The sequence below is a fragment of the Capricornis sumatraensis genome, chromosome 8, assembly GCF_032405125.1.
Source record: "Capricornis sumatraensis isolate serow.1 chromosome 8, serow.2, whole genome shotgun sequence".
Lineage (NCBI taxonomy): Eukaryota > Metazoa > Chordata > Mammalia > Artiodactyla > Bovidae > Capricornis > Capricornis sumatraensis.
In genome coordinates this window covers 8,747,995-8,768,745 of record NC_091076.1, presented here as the reverse complement: position 1 = coordinate 8,768,745, position 20,751 = coordinate 8,747,995, and the positions used below count along the sequence as shown (strand labels likewise).

General features: G+C 53.6%; 1 protein-coding gene across 1 annotated transcript; it reads left to right on the top strand.

The window, feature by feature from the left end:
• The first annotated feature begins 8,076 nt into the window (after positions 1 to 8,076).
• NAA40 (N-alpha-acetyltransferase 40, NatD catalytic subunit) lies at positions 8,077 to 19,689 on the top strand. Its single transcript, XM_068978184.1, has 8 exons — positions 8,077 to 8,144; positions 14,185 to 14,280; positions 15,288 to 15,340; positions 18,223 to 18,318; positions 18,396 to 18,554; positions 18,668 to 18,751; positions 19,222 to 19,299; positions 19,548 to 19,689. Exons 1-8 carry the CDS (start codon positions 8,139 to 8,141, stop codon positions 19,687 to 19,689), a joined length of 714 nt encoding a protein of 237 aa, XP_068834285.1. The 5' UTR covers positions 8,077 to 8,138.
• Positions 19,690 to 20,751: the final 1,062 nt, after the last annotated feature.

The window sequence follows — 20,751 nt, the reverse complement described above, 5'->3', positions numbered from 1 at the left end:
ACAGTAGCAGTTGATTTTGGCCAGGGACTTCCCTGATGGTGCAGCGGTTAGGAGTCTTCCTGCCAATGCAGGAGACACAAATTCAATCCCTGGTCCAGGAAGATTCCACATGCAGCAGAGTAATTAAGCCCGTGGGCCGCAACTACGGAAGCCCATGCTCAGCAACACGGAAGCCCCTGCACCTCAGCTGGAGAGTGGGCCCTGCTTATCGCAACTAGGGAAAGCCAGGACCCAGCCGCAAAGGCGCAACGCTGCTGCTGCTGCTGCTAAGTCACTTCAGTTATGTCCAACTCTGTGCGACCCCATAGACGGAAGCCCACCACGCTCCCCGATCCCTGAGATTCTCCAGGCAAGAACACTGGAGTGGGTTGCTATTTCCTTCTCCAAGGCAGGAAAGTGAAAAGTCAAAGTGAAGTCGCTCAGTCACACAACGCAGCCATAAGTAAATAAATAAAAAATAAATTTAAAACTTTAAAAGGTTTTTGGCCAAAAGTCCGAAATCAGGGTGTTGGCTCAGTTGGTTCCTACTAGAGGCTCTGAGAGGGAATCCATTCCATACCTCTCTTCCAGCTTCTGATGACTCCTGGAAACCCCTGGTGCCTTTGGCTTGCAGCTGCTTCCCACCGCTCTCTGCTTCTGTCTTCGTATGGGCATCTTCCCTCTGTTTGTACGCCTCAACTCTTCCTCTCTTCTCTGTTGCAAGGACACTAGTCCTTGGATTTAGAGCCAACCCTGAATCCAGGATGATCTCATCCTGAGATCTTTAACTACATTACATCTGAAAACATCCTATTTCCAAACAGGGTCACGTTCGCAGGTGCTAGGAGTGGACTTGGATGCATCTTTTTGGGGACTTTATTCGATGCACTTTGCTTCCCAGGTGGTCCAGTGGTAAAGAATCCGCCTGACAATGCAGGAGATGCAGATTCCATCCCTGGGTCGGGGAAGATCCCTTGGAGTAGGAAATGGCAGCTTACTCCAGTATTATTGCCTGGAGAATCCCAGGGACAGAGGAGCGAGGCGGGCTACAGTCCTTGGGGTCGCAGAGTCAGACACGATTGAGTGCCTGAGCGCACACATTCAACCCACTACAGGAGGCCTCTCCACGGAGGGGCTGATTGATGCCATGAGTTAGTAGCTCCATCTGCTTTGGCTCACGTGTCACCTCTAGGGAGCCTGCTATCTCTCCTTTGTGCCCCACGGCGCCTGTGCCTGCCACCAGCACTGCACCATTATTCCTTCGATGAACATTTACTGAGCACCTGCTCTCTATCAGGCACTGAGCTGGGTGCCAGAGGTTCACAAGTTCAGGTTGCCAAATTTAGCATGCGAAAACCTGGAACACACAGAAATCTGAATTTCAGATGCAGAGTGAGTTTAAGTTTGCTCCCATATTGCATCTGGCAACGCTGACAGCAGCAGAGGAGAGAAGCCCGGCCTTCAAACTGCAGGAAGTTACCATCTTATAGAGGAGATGGCAGGGTGCAATGGGGAAGAACAAGGCATCAGGAGACCCAGGGAGTGCACTGGGCCGGCGGGAGTGAGGGCAGCGAGAGAAGCCTTCCCACCTGCAAGCTGGGACCTGGGCTGAGGAAAAAAGAGGGTTTCCCTAGGTGGAGAAGGGGACCCTGGCCGAACATGGAGATGGCCATCTCCAAGGGCGTTCACTGGCCCACCAGTTGCTCATTTTTGTTTTTAAAGGGTGACGTATGGTGGCACAGATGCCAAAGAAGAGTGTTTCAAGGAGAGGGGGTGAAGGATACACCAGATGTTGCCTGGACGTCCAGCAAGATAAGGACTGAGACGTGTCGCTTGGAGATAGCAGGGCTGCTGGAAAACGTCCCCTGGGAGAGGCTTCCGTGGGGTGGCAGGAGCAGAAGTCAGGCTGTGACAGGGAGAGTGAGCAGTGTGAGGAGAGGAGACGTAGAGACAGGGAAGGCCACTTTCTGCGGAGGTGTTTGGGTGGAGGGAGGCAGAGAGCAGGGTTGAAGAGGGCTGGGGGAGGGACGGGTGACTAAAGGGAAGGACCCTGAGGGGAGGAGGCTCAGCTCTCAGGTGGCAGGGAGGGGAGGGTGGAGCACCTTCAGATTCTTTTCTGGTCTTTTTTTGGCGTGGGAAATGAGAGATTCTCCTTGACAGGGTAAATAGATGGGGGACAAAAACGGAAACATTGACAGACTTTATTTTCTTGGGCTCCAAAATCACTGGGGATGAAGAATGCAGCCATGAAATTAAAAGACACTTGCTCCTTGGAAGAAAAGCTATGACAAACCTCGACAGCATTATTAAAAGCATAGACATCACTTTGCCAACAAAGGTCCATACAGTCAAACCTATGGTTTTCCCAGGAGTCAGGTAGGGATGGGAAATTTGGACCATAAAGAAGCTGAGTGCCAAAGAACTGATGCTTTCGAACTGTGGTGTTGGAGAAGACTTTTGAGAGTCCCTTGGACAGCAGGGAGATCCAACCAGTCAATCCTAAAGGAAATACACCCTGAATTTTGGAAGGACTGATGCTGAAGCTGTTTGGCCACTGATTCGAAAAGCTGACTCATTGGGAAAGATCTTGATGCTGGAAAAGATTGAGGGCAAGGGGAGAAGGGGGTGATAGAGGATGAGATGGTTGGATGAAATCACCGTCTCAATGGGCATGAGTTTGAGTAAACTCTGAGAGTTAGTGAAGGACAGGGAAGCCTGGTGTGCTGCAGTCCGCGGAGTTGCAAAGAGCTGGATTTGACTTAGCGACTGAACAACAACTCTTTGACCAGCTGATCACCAGGTGCAAAGTCTGCCCATCCATCTCCCACTGGGCTGTGGGGGCTGTGACGGCTGTCCCCTGGGCAGGGCTGTCTTCCAAGGCTGTTCCCCAGCATAGAAGACTACAGTCTAGGGCAGCCCCCAAGCCTCCACTAAGCACCTGAGCGAATGAATAGCTGGGGGCAGTTGAGGGCTGTGAAGTGAGGAGGGCAAGTGGCTGTCTTGGGAGGAAGGGGAGTCCAGGAAGGAGGTGGGAGGGGTGCAGGGCCTGGGAGACAGTACGTCCATCCTGAAGCTCAGAGGAGGGTGGAGGAGGTGGCCCAGGCTCCCTGGTGAGAGCTGGAGGGTGTGACTAACGAGGCAGCTTAGACAACAGCCTGGTCCCTAGGGGCAGAGGTTTGGCAGTGAAGGGCAGGAGGTTGGGAGAGATGGACTTTTGTGGCGATTCCTCTCTTGCCCCAGGCCATGCCAGATGCCTTGCAACCTCTCATCTTGTTTAATCTCATTAATTCTCACCAGTAGCCCTGGAAGATGATGTTGATGAAGATGACTGCTGTTGGTGGTCTCACTTTATAAATAAGGAAACTGGAGTCACTGTACCTGTCAGCTACCAATTGGCACTTACCAAGAGCATTGCCAATGACCGAAGGACAAAGGCATTTGCCCTCCGCCTCTACAGAGATTCCCTGTAGCTCAAACGGTAAGGAATCTACTTGTGAGGCAGGAGACCAGGAATCGATCCCTGGGTTGGGAAGTTCCTCTGGAGAAGGGAATGGCAACCCACTCCAGTATTCTTGCCTGGAGAACTCCAAGGACAGGGAAGGCCAGCGGGCTACAGTCCGCTCGGTTGCAAAGAGTCAGACTCGTACTGAGCGACTAACACACACCTCTACAGAGATTGAACCCTGTGCTGCTATAGCCGTTGACCTTCAACAACCCCCGAGGGAGTTCAGGGTGGAGTGAGGTGCTCTGTGCTCCAGGGAATCTGGTGGGACAGGTCTTTAGACAGTTGGATGTTTTCAGGAACAGATTTTATGATCTCAATCCTTGCGGTCTCCTCATATTTAGAGAAGTACTAAATCCTTTCATGGTGACGTCAGATCCTCATGAATAACAACAAACCTTTTGAAAATGAGTGCTTCATGGTATTGATCCCCCCTTCACCAAACTCTTGTATAATGACCTTCCCCCACCGCCACCATGGAGCAGCCTCTCAGAGCTATCTAAGATGCTGCCTCCAGGGTTGCAGTCCTCATTTTGACCCAAATAAAACTTAATTCACAACTCTCAACTTGTACAACTGTACTTCCCTGGTGGCTCAGATGGTAAAGCATCTCCTACAATGCAGGAGACCCAGGTTCGATCCCTGGGTTGGAAAGATCCTCTGGAGAAGGCAATGGCGACCCACTCCAGTACTCTTGTCTGGAAAATCCCATGGATGGAGGAGCGTGGTATGCTACAGTCCATGGGGTCGCAAAGAGTTGGACATGACTGAGCGACTTCACTTTTCTTTCTTTCTTTCTTTCTAAAGTCACAAAAGATGGAAGCAGCAGAGAGGATGTTTAAACCCAGGCCAGTCCGATTCCAAAGCAAGCTCTGTCCACCACCCAGGGAGACCAAGGAAGCTCTGAGCAGAAGAGAGCCTATAATTGGGGCAGCCCCCAGGGAGAAGGACACTGCTGTGGGGCAGGAATAGGGCACCGGGCCTTCTCAGGCCTCCTGAGGGCCTAGGTGATATCACCTCCCCAAGGGACTACTGGGCCCACCTCCCAGGCCTGGTCTGGTGTCCAGCAATCTCCGGCAGCCTGGAGCGGATGGACCCAAGAGTGAGGAGTGGCCAAAGAGACAGGGCATGGGGTATCATGGTGGCGGGGGTCCCTGAAAGAGCTGGCCGTGAAGTTCAATGTGGGTGAGGACACAGAGAAGCCAAAATAGGCTGGGGGGTTGCACTCTGCCCTTCCTCCTCTGTGGATCCCCTTGCCCCACCCCTGCATGCGTCCTTGGCTGGCAAATACTCTTTCCTCCCCCGGAAACCTCCTTACCTCCTCCTCCTTCAAGGGCAAGTTCAGAAGCCCCCTCTATCTACCTTGACCACCCTTCCTCCCACCCTTAGTTCCCTCTCTGGTCCCTAGAGTGCTAGAAACCAGATTTTCTGACCCAGGAATGGGATGCAGGCCTAAGATTTGTTCATTCTAGTTTACTGACATTCCCTCTACGGTCTCACCCAGTCTCATCCAGCTTTAAATACCATTCATACCCGACGCGCTGAAATTGATATCTTCAGGCTGGACCTCTCCCCTGAGTTCCAGCCTCTGATTACTCCACATCTCCTTGTGAATGTCTAAAAAGACATCTCAAACCTGACGTGGCCAAAACTGAAGTCCTGGTCTTCCCCTTCCCCATCCACCTTCCTCCTTTCAAAGTTGTCTGCATCTCAGTCGAAGGCACTCCATTTTTCCAGGAGCACAAGCTAAAAACCTTGAAGATGTCTTGGTTCTTCTCTTTCCCCCACACCTCATATCCAGTCCATCGGGAAGTCCTTGGATCTTCCTTTAACATGCGTCCATGTCCTGAGCCCTTCTCCCACCTCCACTGCCACTCAGCTGGGGCAAGCACCATCACTCTTGTATGGATTACAGCGGTGGCCTCTGCACTGCCCTGCCGTTGACCTGGCCCCTACACTCTTCTCAACCCAGCAGCCAGGCAGTCCTATGAGCACATAACCCAGGCCTTCTACTCCTTCCAGACTCTCTAATAGCTCACTCTAATTCCAGCCAAAGTGTTTTAAAATCTACAAGCCTGGGCTTCCCTAGTAGCTAAGTAGTCAAGAATCTATCTGCCTGCCAATGCGGGAGACACAGGTTTGAGCCCTGATCTGGGAAGCTCCCACATGCTTCAGGGAACTAAACCCATGCAGCACAACTACCGAGCCTTTGCCCTAGAGCCAGGGAACCGCAACCCCTGAAGCCCGCGTGCCTCGAGCCTATGTTCTGCGACAAGAGAAGCCACTGCCGTGAGAAGCCTGCGCACCGCAACTGGAGAGTAGCCCCCGCTTGCCGCGACTAGAGGACAGCCTGAGAATCGAAAAGGCTCAGCATAGCCCAAAGTAAAGAAATAAAAAACATTATCTTAAAAAAACCCCTACAAGCCCTAAAGAATCCACCTCTAACTTGTCTGATTTTCACTTCCCACCCTTCTCCCGCTGGCCCACTTTGCTCCAGCCTGCTGTGCGGCTTGTAGTTAGTTCCTCAAACATTCTGATCGTGCTCCTGCTGGGGAGTTTTGGACTACCTGCACCCCCAGCCTGGAATGCCCTTCCTCTAGACTGCCTCCGGACCTTCTGCCTCCCCTCCTTCAGATCTTGACTCGAATGTCACTTCTTGTTTGCCTTCTCCGAACGTTTTAGTTAAAACTATAAACCTGGGGACTTCTCTGCTGGTCCACTGGCTAAGATTCTGTGCTCGCAATGCAGGGGGCTCAGGTTCCACCCCTGGTCATCGAACTTGATCCCACTAAGCATTCACATGCTGCAACTAAAGATCTTGCAAGTCAGGACTAAAGATCCCGTGTACCACAGCTAAAACCCGATGCAGCCAAATAAATAAATATTAAACAAAATAAAAACAAATTTTGACTTTCCACATCTGTCTTCCCCGTTTCGTTTTCCTGCATATAACGTGTATCATCCAACATGATATGTATGTTACTGGTTCACTCATTTCGTTTATAATTTTCCTATTCCTTCTAGAATACAGTTTCTATGAGGGCAGTGCCTTTTCTGTTTGTTGTTTTCTTTGCTGCCTGCAACAGTGCCTAGCACATGATGGGCACTCAACAAATGCTGCTTGAGTGGCTGTTTGGGGGCCACCCCTGTGCTGTGCTGAGGGAAGGACAAGGAGTAAGACCTGACAAAGCCTATGAGGCTTGTCTTGGGTGGCGGTTTTCTGATTTCCATGAGTATGACCCTATCTGGGGAGCTCTTAGAAGCAAATATTCTGGCTCCAGCCCTGGAGATTCTGGGGTAGGCCCCAGGGCCTGCACAGTGCACAGGTTCCCCAGGTGATGGTGATGCGGGTCAAGCGGGGGTCACACTGGTCTGCTGCGATAGACTGAAATGAACGACGTCCAGGACGACGGATGTCTCAATTTCACATTACCTTCCACTCCCCAGTAAACACGCCCGCCTCCCCGCTGAAGTGTAAGTTCTGGACTGGGACGGCATGTTGTTTCTTTCTGCATCCCCTGGGCTCCGCATAGCGTTAGTATAGTCCTGTGCTGTGCTTAGTTGCTCAGTCATGTCCAATACTTCGCAACCCCATGGACCATAGCCGGCCAGGGTTCTCTGTCCATGGGGATTCTCTGGCAGCAATACTGGAGGGAGTAGCCATGCCCCCCTCAGGTATGCTCCTGCTGCTGCTGCTGCTGCTAAGTCACTTCAGTCGTGTCCGACTCTGTGCGATCCCATAGACAGCAGTCCACCAAACTCCCCGGTCTCTGGGATTCTCCAGGCAAGAACACTGGAGTGGGTTGCCATTTCCTTCTTCAATGCATGAAAATGAAAAGTGAAAGTGAAGTTGTTCAGTCATGTCCGACTCTTCGAGACCCCATGGACTGCAATCTACCAGGCTCCTCCATCCATGGGATTTTCCAGGTAAGGGTACTGCAGTGTGTTGCCATTGCCTTCTCCGGTATGGTCCTAGTCAGTGTTTATTGAGAGAGCGAATGAATGGAGGATGAATGAATGGTTAGAAGATAGATATACAGATGAATTAAAAAGAAAAAAAAAGTTAGATGGATGAATGACTCTGGTTAGAAAAGGGATTTCAAGAGTTCACGGTCTAGAAGGTGGGAAATGTTCCAAACACCTCTCCTATGCCCGAGGGTTGTAGGAGGGGCAGGTATTTCAGAGGTCTTGACGCGTTTGGTCGGCCGGGAAGGTGGCTGCTCAGCGGATGACCGGGTCAGGCGGAGGAAACGCACAGGCAAGCGCAGGGGCGGCGTTGCCACCCACCCGGCTGCCCAGCAGCGCGCTGCCCCGCGGGCTGTGAAGCCGTTGCCATGGTTACAGACACAGCCTGGAGAGAAGGGGGCGGGCCCGGGCTTACGTCATTCCCAGCGCGACGCTTGCTCCGCGCCTCCCGCCTCTTTCTGGTGTGCTAGACCCTCGGCCCGCCTCCCAGGCTCTCCACCTGCGCGCCTTACCCCGGCCCGGCCCTTCGCGGGGCTCTGCGCCGGCGCGGTTCCCGCCGGGGCGCGCTGGGGAGCCCGCGAGGCGCATGCGCAGTAAGGGCCCGCCGCCGCTCCAGTGTCGCCGCTACCGCCGCCTCCCAGCCGGCAAGTGTGGGAAGGAGGAGCTGAGCGCCACCGCCGCCGTTGTCGCCATGGGGGTGAGTGAGGCAGGGAGAGGAGACGCCAGGGCTGGGAGGGCTCCCCGTTCCCCTTGCCACCCCCCTGCGCCCCCATTGTTCCTTGAACCCCCTCTCACGTGACCCTGACCCCCTCCGGCCTCACGTGACCCCCCCTCCCAGCCCCCACATGACTCGACTACCTCAGTCGAAGTGTCCCCACGCCCGGCCCAGCCCTGGAAATCTCCTGGGGAGCCCCCTCTCCGGGCCCCACCCCCTATGGTGCCCCCCGTCTCTCGCGTCGCGCCCGCCCCTGCCTTCCTCTAGGATCTGTTATCTTCTTGGCTCCCACCCCCCATCCCCGAGCAGTCCCTGGGTATCCCCTACGCCCCCGGGGGTCACCCATCATCCGGCTGTCACTAGCTTCGTGGCTTCCCATATCCTAGGCCTGCACTGGCTCGGAGGGAACCGAGGCCCAAAGGAAACGAGGCACCCAGCCAAGGTCACAGACAGTGACTTGGGGCCAGACCCTGACTCAGGGGTCTCGAATCCCCGGCCTCAGCGCTTCCCGCTACTCGGCGAAGCTGGTTTCCCCAGGATCTTTCGAATGTCTCCACCAGGTTCCTCTTGCTCCAGAAACATTCTTTTCCTTATCGACAGAGGCTTGCCTTCAGGGGCTTCCCAGATGCACGCAAGTGGGTCTTATTAGTTGGGTTGCTAGTGGTATTCACACCGCAGGTGGTTTTGCATGGGGAAGCTGTGCAGAAGGTGAGCAGGGGGCGGTGGAAGGGCCCTGGTGATGGCCCCAGCCCCGGATGGATAGTGACCACCTGTTCCGCAGAAGGCAGTCTAGAGGCGCGTTTTATGCCTTTCCCGGGCATGTGCTGATAGAAGGTTGGGCAGAAGTTACTCGTGTGTTTCTGTGAGTTCACCTTCCTGAAGTCCTAGTTAGAGCAGCACTGGTCACTCTCCTGAATAAGTAACTGGCACCACGTATCTTAGTTTTTACACGAAATTTCCACCACCTTTAGTGAGTCTTCACTTTGGAGCCAGAGAAACTCCAGTTCCAGCCTGATCTTCCCTTACTGGCAGCATGATGTTGTGCCAATGACCTGGCCTTTGTGGATTTGAATTTCCTCATGGATGTGATGAGGATGATACCTTCCCTCTGAGACAGATGTGAGGATTAAATGAGATAGTAAATGTAAATAATCACGTGGCTGCCTGTTAAATAAGGGCTGTTATTTTCCCCTGTATTCTCAGCCTTCAGTTTTCTAAAATAGATTTGTGCTATTTTTAACCCATTGGATTTGTCCCTACAGTTATTAACCTAGATTTTTATCCTCTCCACTCAAATAGTTATTGACTGAATAAATCAACTTGTTAGACAGAAATGGTTGTCTTACCCATGTCAGAGCACTTTATGTAATCCATGTCAAAACCTATTCATTGTGTTTCAGCAAGGACTTTTGGACACTGTGCTTCATGTGTAGAAAATCAAGTCTGGAGGCCTTAGGCATTTTTAACCTAGATTTTAGTGAAAGGTCCCAGGCCCCATCTTCTGTTGAAACTGAATAAAATCTTGTGTCCCTGGTATTACTTGGTGAATCTGCCCAGCATCAGCCATTCCAGACTGAGCAGAAAGCAGCAAGCATAACATGCCATTCTGGTTCAACACTTCCTCATTGGCTGAGTTGAAACAGCGGGGCTCAGAGATCCTGAGATCCTGCTGCTTTCTCTAGGGCCCCAATCTTATTACTCATACGTTACAGATGTGTTTCTCAGAACAGCCCCTACCTGGTTGGTCTCTTCCAGCCTAAAGCTCACTGCAAAAGAGAGATTTGAATTTTCCTCCCTGATGCAGAGCCAGAACCCTCTCGTTATCCTCATTCTTTATGAGTGGGGGGCTGTGGACTCCCCACCTCATGTCGGAAGGGTCATGGTTCCTAGTCATGGCCCCCCAGCAGAGCGCCTTGCTCCATATGGCGGTCTGGCTGCTGGCTGAGGGGAGGGGGGGCTCAGGTGGAGCGCCGTTCTCTTCAGAGTTCTCTCGCCCTTGCTGCCACACAGGTGGTGTCTCAGAGAGTTTAGAGCTCTGTCTCGGGCTTCCCTGGTGGCTCAGCTGGCAAAGAATCCACCTGCAATGCAGGAGACCCTGGTTTGACTCCTGGGTTGGGAAGATCCCCTGGAGACGGGAACGGCTACCCACTCCAGTCTTCTGGCCTGGAGAATTCCATGGACTGTATAGTCCGTGGAGTTGCAAAGCGTCAGACACGACTGAGCAACTTTCACTCACTCTCTTTGCCAGAAACAAGTTTTTTTTCTGGATTCCTTGTGGGATGGAAGCCTTAATACTGAAAACCTAAAGGGTACCAAGGCTTTTTTCTGAAAGGTGCCTCCTGCCCCCATGTTGGTGTTTTTTAATTTCACTCTGTGACCCCTCACAGTCATAGAGCTACTATTATGCCCAGCAGTCTTAGAAATACCACTTTGAGGGACTTACAGGTGGTCCAGTGGTTAGGACTGTGTTCTCACTGCCAAGGGTGCAGGTTCAAGCCCTAGTGAGGGGATTAAGATCCCACAAGCTGCAAGGTGTGGCCAAAAGAGAGAGACTACTTTGATAGAAATAGCAAAGGGAGGAGTTTGACAGCTGCATGTGAAAACAGCACTTGCATCAGTTTATTACAGCAAGCATCATTTACGTTTAATTGATGGACGGAGCATGGACATTGGGGTTCAGACCTGGCTTTGAATCTTGGAGGATTTATTCAGCAGGTGTTTATGGGTACTAGGTACTTGTGAACAGAAATCCTTACAATAAAGAATCTTTGTATCTGGTATAGTGTATCCTTTTTTTCCATCGCAACAGCCCCGTGAGGTAAAGGAATCGTTAGCCCCGTTTTATGGATAAACTCTGGGAGTTGGTGATGGAGAGGGAGACCTGGCGTGCTGCAGTCCATGGGGCTGCAAAGAGTCGGACACAACTGAGCAACCGAACTGAACTGATTGATAAGGAAACTGTGGTTCAGGGGAACTGAGTGACTTGTTGGAAAGAGAGTAAATAACTTGCCCAAAGTCACACAGCTGTTAAGTAAGTGGGAGGGCTGAGAATCAAATCTGGGTCTCTTGACTCCAAATCCCACACTCTTTATTATGTAAAGCTCCCTTGGGAAAGACACGTAAGCACAAGGAGCTTTACTGTTCACTGGGCTTATTTCCCATTTTAATTAGGAGACTTTTCCTGTGTCCCCGCAGGATAGTCTTACCTCCACAAGGCAGGACAAAGCTAATTGGAACAGTAGGAGACCACTTTTCCTTGCATGTGCTCGTTTCGGGGGAGGGCCTCTGCCTGTCTGGCCCAGCCAGCCGTAGCTTGTCTCATACCTGGTGTGCAGGCAGCGAAGCACTTCAGGGGCACTTTCTTTATCCTCAGTCTTGGGCCACAGCGGCCTGAAGCTCCAAGAGCCGCCTGGCTCACCTGTTCCCCTGTGTGAATGAGCCCATAAATCTGGAGGCCCAGACCTGGCCCTCCTGCTGCTTGTGCTTAGGAATTGCTTACTTTTGGTGCTTAAGAATGAGACGCTATGGAGGGAACCTAGATTTCATTGCCTTCTGGGTTCTGGACGTCACACATGCAGTACCTCTGATCCTTAAGCTCTGTATCACGCTGGGAGAGAGCTAGCGTGCAGGGTGAAGGCAGGGAGCTGGCCTCGACGGTGAAGGTGTGTGGACTTCTGGCCTAGCCTTGCAGCTGTTCTGTTAGGCCGGCAGTCGAGTCCCCATTTTCCTGGAGGTGGAGTTCCTTTCTCAGTTGCCTGGCCTGTTTGATGCCAAAGCGCATGTCCTTTCTGCCCCATCGCACAGCCCTGGTGATCTTCAGCCTCAGGTTTCCCTGTTCTTTATCCCTACCTCAGTGTGGAGGTGGGGTCTGGGGTGGTACTGTGTGGGCATGTCACGTCAGCTGCCACCATGCCAGAAGGGTAATGAGGAATGAATCACCAACTCAGCGGCTGCTTTGGGGGCTCCTGAGGTCTCATCTTGATCTTATCCGAACAGAGCCGAGAAGGTCTTGGCCACGGGTAGGCTCTCCCAGTGGGAGACAGCGTGGCTGGGGGGACAGATGCTGACTCTGCAGCCCAGCCCCTGGGATTGAGTCTCCCCTTTGCCATTTGCTCTCTGGGGAACTCTGAACAAGTCACAACATCCCTTTGAGCCTCAGTTTCCTCTTGTGAAAGTGTTCTGCGAGATGAGTATCTCAGTGTTGTCTTGAAACTCAGATTCCCAGAGGGAAAAAAAAATGGATGCTCTAAAACCTCTCTGTGGTAGAGAGGGGCTAGTTCTGTCCCCAGATCCCAGCGTCATGAAGACAGTCTGGTCTCTTGTTTGTTCCTTCCTCCAGGGAGGTAAGAAAGGGGCTCCAGCCCGGCTTCCTGCAGTGCCCAGCCTGCAGCTGGTCCACAGCCGGTGCTGGGCGAGGCTGTACCTAGAAGAGCCACCCCTGTGAGCTGGTATCGGAACTCTTGCCTCCTGCTTGCTTGTGCAGGAGTTAAGCACTCATTTCTGGAGGAACCGAGGGTAGAGTTTATCTGGCAGCTGGGTTTTTCAGCTCACCCTTTCCTGGGCTGTGTCCCAGCTAAGGTGGAATTGGAAGTAGCAAAATGTCTCACTGGTGAGGTCAGGAAGTGAGGGGTGGGGTCAGACGAGGCCATGTGGCTGGTGAAAAGCTGAGCCGTCTTCCCAGTGCCTTGGGGTGATTCAGGAGGTGCCTGTGCTGCTCTGCCCCTCCTTGGAAGTGAGAATGGGAAGTGTCGCTTATTGGTCACAGGCCGCAGTAACCCTCATGGGCTTAATACTTTAAAGGAGGTATTCAGGACTGTGCTCATCAGTTGAGGGAAGGAGGCTCCAAGAATGGCTGTGGCTTGTCCTAAGACCTGAAGGGAGTACAGGGCAGAAAGAGGCTTTGGACAAGGGCTGTTGAGCTTTGGGCTCTTTTCCCCAAGTTTCCAGTTTGTTTGTTGAATCGTTCTTTGGCGGTGGTGGGTCGTCGTTGCTGCGCGCAGGCTCTTTCTAGTTGCGGAAGCAGGACCTCCTCTTCATCACGGTGCCTGGGCTTCTTGTGGCCGTGGCTTCTCTTCTGGGCTCCGCAGCACATGGGATCCTGCCGGAGCAGGGCTGGAACCCGCCTTCCCTGCGCTGGCAGGCAGACTCCCAACCACTGGACCCCCAGGGAAGCCTACCAGTTTTTACACAGGGTAAGAGGGGAGGGTCCATGTAGACTTGAGAAAACCTCATGTGACTCTCCAGACCGGATGTGCTCCATTTGGAGGTATGGAGGGGGGGCCGGTTCATGGTTTGCTTCTCTATGTAAGGACAGCCTCCCCTGCAGCTTGGCTCTGCTGACCACGTGTCAGTGTGGCCTCTGTCCCCAGGTGAACTCCTTGGGGCCCTTCACTCTGTCTTTGGCGTCACTGGGTGTTAAGTGCGCCTGCCACTTAGTGGCCTTGCCTGCGTAGCCATTTCTGGGAGCAGCTCAGTCTCCTTAAGCTGGAGTGTCTCAGGCCTCGCTTAGAAAGGGACCCACCTCCCCAGGAGGCTGTCCCCAGAGCAGATCTTTGTTTCTTGAAGCCTGAAGACACTGAAAAGGCTTTGAATAAATTTATACTTAAGAGCAGCTATCAGCAGCTGCCTCAGATGCCATTGCCTTCCTGAAACCTGCCCTGAATGTGTCTAAAATTACTTGTTCCTGCCTTAGGAGGGAATGAACAAATGAATATTTATTAGGCAGCTGCTGAGGTGCGGGGCTCTGCTTCAGGTATTGCCCTGTGCTCTCACTGAGTCCTCACGGTGACCCAGTGGTTCTGTGGTCAATCCTCTTCCCGGTAGGGAAGCGGAGAAGTCTTAACGATGCTCCCACGGTCTCATGACTGGGAAACACTCAGGTCTCCAGCCAGACCTGAGTTCCTGCTGCTGAAACCAGGCACGCGAATCAGGGACCGGCCCTTAGGGTCCTCAGAGGGAAAAGTCAAGTCCCGTCTTTCGTGGGTCACTGCCTTCCAGCCCACTCTGCTTTTCCCTCTTGCAGAGGAAGTCAAGCAAAGCAAAAGAGAAGAAACAGAAGCGGCTGGAGGAGCGAGCAGCCATGGATGCTGTCTGTGCCAAAGTGGACGCCGCCAACAGGGTAACTCTCCCCTCTTTCCCAGTCCCTTCCTCCTGCAACTTGAGCTTGGTTTTAAATTTGACTTCTTTTGGCGCCACCCTGTGGCAGAACGGAGTTACTACGCATCCGCACCTCTACTGCCTCCTTGCTCCGGTGAGGTTGGGGTGGGGCTTTGGACCAGCCTGGCTGGAAGGAAGCCTGGGAGAGTTGTGAGGAGGACCAGGGATGGACCCAGGCGTGCAGGGAAGTGTGGAGTCAAGAGAAGGTGGCTGCTTCTCTTTGTGGGTCTGTTTCCTTACCACTGGAAAAGCGTCTGGAAAAGTTTTTATTAGGGTTTTGCATCTTGGGGAGGAAGCCTCCCTAGTAAAATATGGTATAGTCTTCTCATTCTTGCCTTCAGACATTCACTACCTGCCTGGGAGGGGCCACAGGTTGTGTGTGCACTGGGGTTTGCAGCAGCCTGGTTTCAAGGGGCCGCAGTCAGTGGAGGAGTAGCCGGGATTCTGAGCACCTGGGGGGCCTGACTGGGAGCAGCTCAGCTTTCCCATGAACCAGGAGAGATTTGGGTCGCCCTTCCTGGTGCAGTTCACGCTCCAGGTTTTGTTATTCTTTTAGTCCACTCAGTGAACAGTCATACTTCCAAGGATGTGGCCCAGGGACATGATTGTCCATCTTGGGTTTTGACCAGGGAAGGTTAGTTGAGGACCTCGTAGAAGGACATGAGTGGATCAGGGGACCTGTCTTCTCTTGGCCCAGGTGAGCACTGAGCAGGTTTTAGGCCCGGAGGCCAGTGTTTTAGTGTTAGGCAGGAAAGGTTCTTCTTTCCCGTGTCAAATGAAGCTACGGCTTTGTTGGGCCTTCTTCCTGCACCCTGCACATGACTTCAGAGCTAAGACAGATGGTGGGTGTGTGTGAGGGCTGCTCCTGGGCCGGGGAGCTGTGCCTCCACGTGGGTCCACGTAGGGTGGAGCTGGTGATGGCCAGGCCCACGCTTGTGCTGTCTACTCCCCTTTTCTTTCCCTCCGCAGCTTGGAGACCCACTGGAGGCTTTCCCAGTGTTCAAGAAATACGACCGGAATGGGTGAGTGTTCAGCGTTCCTACCCGTCCTCTCCTTGCTCTTGAGGAATTCGCCTTTCCGGAGTAGGTGTCCTCAGAGTTCCTTTTTCTTTGTTAGTGAAAAAGCAGAAACGATGGCTAGTATTCTGCTGATACAGATCCCTCCGTTAGGGTAACAGAGGGGTCTGCGGATGAGCACAGGTGGCCTGATCTCAGACTGATGTCTGTGTGGGACTTGGCTGTGCTCTCCGACCGAGAACCACAGAGCGGAAACGAACTTGAGAAATCATCTGGGCTCATTCCCTCATTTTAGGCAGAGAACCGAGCCTCCGAGAGGCTAAATGAGAGTCTGAGCTTGAGGAGCTTCTCCTTGGCAGCTGAGGGGACTTTTCACTCTCATTCCAGCGCTCCTTCCCTGAGTATATAGTATAATGGTTAAAAGCCACTTAGGGCTTTGTGACCTTGGACAAATTCCTTGCCTTCGCTGTGTCTGAGTTTTCGAAATGGGTGCTTTGCCCACAGAGTCATCGGAAGGATTGCGTGCAGTGTTAGTGCCCGGAACACACTGAGGCTGGACCGGAGGGAGCTGTTATTACTCCTGTTCTCTTCCCTAGTCCAGCTCACTGCTGATTCTGGATTAAAGCTCCCCTCCCCTTTCTGTTGCTTTGGCTTATAAAATAGGTACCAGAGATGCTATTGGCTCAAGAAAAAAATGGGGCTATGATTTTACAGAATCATCACCATGGCTTTGAATCATAATGATGCTTCTTATTAACCATATTTGGTTAAGTCAACATACTCTTCGAGCCTTATTTTTTATTGGTTAAATGGAATGATGATGCCAAACTTGCAAGGTGGTTTTAAGGATCACAGAGACTGTATCCAGCACTGTAAGTCAGAGCTGGTGTCAGCATTCTAGTGAATGGGAAAAGACAAGTGTAAATGTGTGAGTTGCGAGGAGAGGCTCTAGTAGGTAACGCTGCGTTTGCCTTGCATGGCTGTGTCTGAGTTTCATAGTACCACGTTAAGGTATTCTTCCTGTCTGCGATCAGATGCGGTACAGCTCCTCCCAAAGCTGCATCATCATTCAGATTCCAGGAAGTCCTTTGACATAGTTTGGCTGTGACAAACCTAGGCAGTGCATCAAAAAGCAGAGATGTCACTTTGCCAGAGTGATACAGTCAAAGGTCCGTGTAGTCAAAGCTATGGTTTTTTCCAGTAGTCATGTACAAATGTGAGAGGTGGACCATAAAGAAGGCTGAGCACGGAAGAACTGATGCTTTCGAATTGTGATGCTGGAGAAGACTCAAGAGTCCCTTGGACAGCAAAGAGATCAAACCACTGAATCCTAAAGGAGATCCACCCTGAATATTCATTGGAAGGACTGATGCTGAAGGTGAAACTCCAGTACTTTGACCACCTGATGCTAAGAGCCGACTCACTGGAAAACACCCTGATGCTGGGAAAGACTGAAGGCAGGAGGAAAGGGGGGGCGATGAAGATGAGATGGTTAGATAGTGTCACTGGCTCAGTGGATATAAATTTGAGCAAACTGGGAGATAGTGAAGGACAGAGGAACCTGGAGTGCTGCAGTCTGCGAGGTTGCAAAGAATCAGGCACAACTTAGCGACTGAACACCAACAGAGATTCCTTACTGTGATCTCAGTGTTCCCGCCCCGCATTCTCATGACTTCCAGAAACACGGGCCAGCTCTGAAGCAGGCACTGCCAGTTGACTCTGGGCTCATTTGGTGCCTGGAATTGTGTGTGATTTGTGTGGCTAAGACTGTACTTTCATGTGCTTAAAGAAGTCAGATTAGTGGAGAATCAATACTCTCTAACCGGCCTTTGGAAAATTGATAGCTAAGACAGACGCAGTGCTGTGCTGGGTCATTTCTGACCACTACATGGCCAGTAGTACAAAGAAAGAAGGCTCTTCAGAGCCAGGAGTCCTGTATTCACATGGCCGAGCACACATGTAGCTCATACACTGCGCCAGTCAGCAGGGGTGATGGCGGCTTCCAGGGGTGATGTCCTCCCAGGAGTCAAGTCAGTCCTTTCAGAATGTGGTGCTTCCTGGAAAATGTGATTTCACAGTATGCCAAAGAGTTTAACTGTAATTTACTTAAGTCATCTAGAAGTAAATAGCAGATCGAGGGAATTCCCTAGCAGTCTGGTGGTTGGGACTCAGAGATTTCACTACTGTGGCCCGTGTTCAGGCCCTGGTCAGGGAGCTAGGGTCCTGCAAGCTGCCTGCCATGGCCCCCCAAAAATAGATTGATACTTTAATGCCTCATTGATTAGTTTAGGGAAACAGAACTTGGAGTGAACCTGAACCCTGAGGCATTCTGTTGGTCAGCCGAGACCATCCCTGTGGCCTCAGAGGAGGCAACAGGCAGGACTCCTCAGGGGGAGGGGGCTGCAGTCTTCCTGAAGGGCCTGAGGTCATCCAGCCACTTTTGCAGGCAAGATTGGAAGATAAGAATGAAGGGCTCCCATGGGTGCCCAGTGAGGACTTGATTCAGAAATGAAAGCAACAGAAAAAGGCCTCAGGGCAGGAACTAAGAGACCAGAGAAGACTCGGGTGTTTATAACAAAGTAGAGAAGAATGGGCAGAGAGAGCAAAGAGGTAGCCGAGAGGGGCAGGAGTTGACAGAGTGTTGAGTCTGATAAGGATGGTGTTGGGGGGCAGCAGGAAGCAGGGCTTGTGGTCAGGATGGTGGTAGGCTGGTGATGACAGTCGTTAATCTCAGCCTGAACGGCTTCGTTCCTTCACAGGCACCTTCTGTAGTCCCGTCCGGGCTCAGCTTTTCCCTGTAGACCAGGCGCACCTTGGCGTCAGGCTGTCCGGGCAGCGGGCGGTGCTGGGCCTGGCGCCGGCTCCAGACGCCTCCTCTCATCTTGCAGGTTGAACGTCTCTATTGAATGTAAGCGCGTGTCCGGCCTGGAGCCGGCCACCGTGGACTGGGCCTTCGACCTGACCAAGACCAACATGCGGACCATGTAAGCATGCCTGGGGCTGGGGGGGGATGCCAGCTGTGCCCTGCAGACTCGCTGTCCTGACTGCCGCTGTCTCCCAGGTACGAGCAGAGCGAATGGGGCTGGAAGGACCGAGAGAAGCGCGAGGAGATGACGGACGACCGAGCCTGGTACCTCATTGCGTGGGAAAACCGATCGGTGCCCGTCGCCTTCTCTCACTTCCGGTTTGACGTGGAGTGTGGTGATGAAGTCCTGTACTGGTAGGGGCCGCGGCGCGGGGGTGGGGAGGGGGAGGAGGCGGAGGCCACACGCATGTCTGGGCCTGGGCCAGGCCTCATGGCCCCTTCAGGCTCACCCTGCTTTCATCCCCCAGCTACGAGGTGCAGTTGGAGAGCAAGGTGCGGCGGAAAGGCCTGGGGAAGTTCCTCATACAGATTCTGCAGCTCATGGCTAACAGGTAGGGAGGGGGTGGGGGGTGTGTGTGTGTGTGTGCGTGTGTGTGTGTGTGTGAGAGTTCCCCATACAGATTGTGCAGCCCATGGCCAACAGGTACCGCTGTGTGTGTGTCACTCTTGGGAGGAGCTGCCTCTGCTGTACACCCGGCAGGGGAGGTGGGGACAAGGCTCACAGGAATGTTCTGGAAGGGTCTGGAACCTCCCTGCCCTGCTGTGACTCCACGTTTGGTGCAATGGGCCCAGGGCAGCAAGCACCCCCAAGGGCCTGTTCTGTGCATCTCCACTGGGGCGTGGAGGAGAAGCCAGTCAGGTGGGGAGCAGCCTCGTCTCAGAGGGCGGCAGTGAGACTACCGAGCAGGGCTCAGGAGCACTCCCAGGAGCAAGCGGGAGATGGCAGGCGGAGACACGAGAGAGCATGTGTGATTTAGCCCCTGTTTCTCCTTCTGGAAGGTTCTCTCTGCTTCCTTCTCAGCACACAGATGAAGAAAGTTATGTTAACGGTATTTAAGCACAATCATGGCGCCTACCAGTTCTTCAGAGAAGCGCTGCAGTAAGGAGCTGGGCCTGGTGGGGGACCCTCTGGGCGGCAGCAGCTGCCGGCCCATGTCTTTTTCCCTGTCCTGGCCCCCCTCGTCCTGACACGGAGTTCCTGGGCCTGAGGTCCAGGGGGCGGAGGCTGGGGGAGATGGTGTGGGCGCGCCTCCGGCTTGGTCCCCTGCCCTGCTCCTGAGCCCTGACTCCTGGGGTGAAAGGCAGTCCGCTGCTCCCCACCAACCCTTTCCTCCTGCCTGCCTGCAGATTTGAAATCGATGACTCTTCCCCAAGCATGTCCGGTTGCTGTGGGGAGGACTGCTCCTATGAGATCCTGAGCCGGAGGACCAAGTTTGGGGACAGCCAGCACTCCCATTCGAGTGGGCACTGTGGCGGCTGCTGCCACTGAGTCCGAAGCCGGAACGCGCTCTCCAAGGCCTGTCCTCTCCCCGGTCTCACGCCACTTGCCAGGCGGCCTCCTCAGTCCCGACCCTGGGGAGGGGTGGTCCGCCTGCCCCCCTGCTTTCCCCTGGAAGGGTAGGCTGCCCGGAGGGGCAGCGAGGAGCCGGGCACCCGGCGCGTCCTCTCACAGTGGCTGCCTTCTCACATGGCCCTTGGCCCTGAGCGTGGGGCTCTGTGACCTCCCTGCCGCCGAATTCCTGACAAGCCCCCTCCCCGCCACACACACAGCTGGACGAATGGAGCATTTGTTCACAGCTTCGTGAAAATCCTGGAGCCCTGGGTCAGGGTCTGGCTGGTTCCCAAAGAGGAATGGGCTCGGCGTAGGATCTTGTGCCGAGAGAGGCTTCAGAGTGGCTCCTCCTGTTCGGTGGAGGGGACGCTCGACGGAGACCCCTGGAAAGCCTTTTGTGTCACAACTCCGGGGAGCAAGGGTGCTCTTCCTGGCTGTGCCTTTGTGGATCCGCAGTTAGAGTGGAGTTGTCCCAGGGACCAGCCGGCTCTGGGAGGGGTTGTCAGCGAGATGCCGAGGGGCCGGGAAGCCGCGTCAGTGGGGCCTGTGCAGGAACCAGGGCTTCTCTGGCTTCTGACCAGGCTGCATCCCGAGCTTGGCCCCGTGATCTCAAGGTGGTGACCCGAGGTTTTTATCCATAGGAAAGAGCTGGAGCCCGGCCTGCTCATCTCCATCCCCTCTCGGTGCCTCTCTGCCTCTCGCCTGCCCCCTGCCCCTGCCCCCTGCCCTGATCTGACTCTCAAGGGGGAAATAACATCAGGGAGCCCCTCGTCTTCCCCCTTAAGGCCCGTCGTTCCTGCCATATTTAATGCTGTTTCCTCTCATCTTGGTGCTGTTAGCTCTCTGAGGGTGGGTCTCCTTCCCCACCACCATCCCCCCTGCCCCCCAGCCTTCAGAGAGCCCCCAGCCAGCAGCAGGCCTGCCTGCACCCCCAGCCTGGCCCCTGCTCCCTCAGGGAGGCCCGCCCTGGTGGCAGCACAGGACGCGGCCCCACAGCTG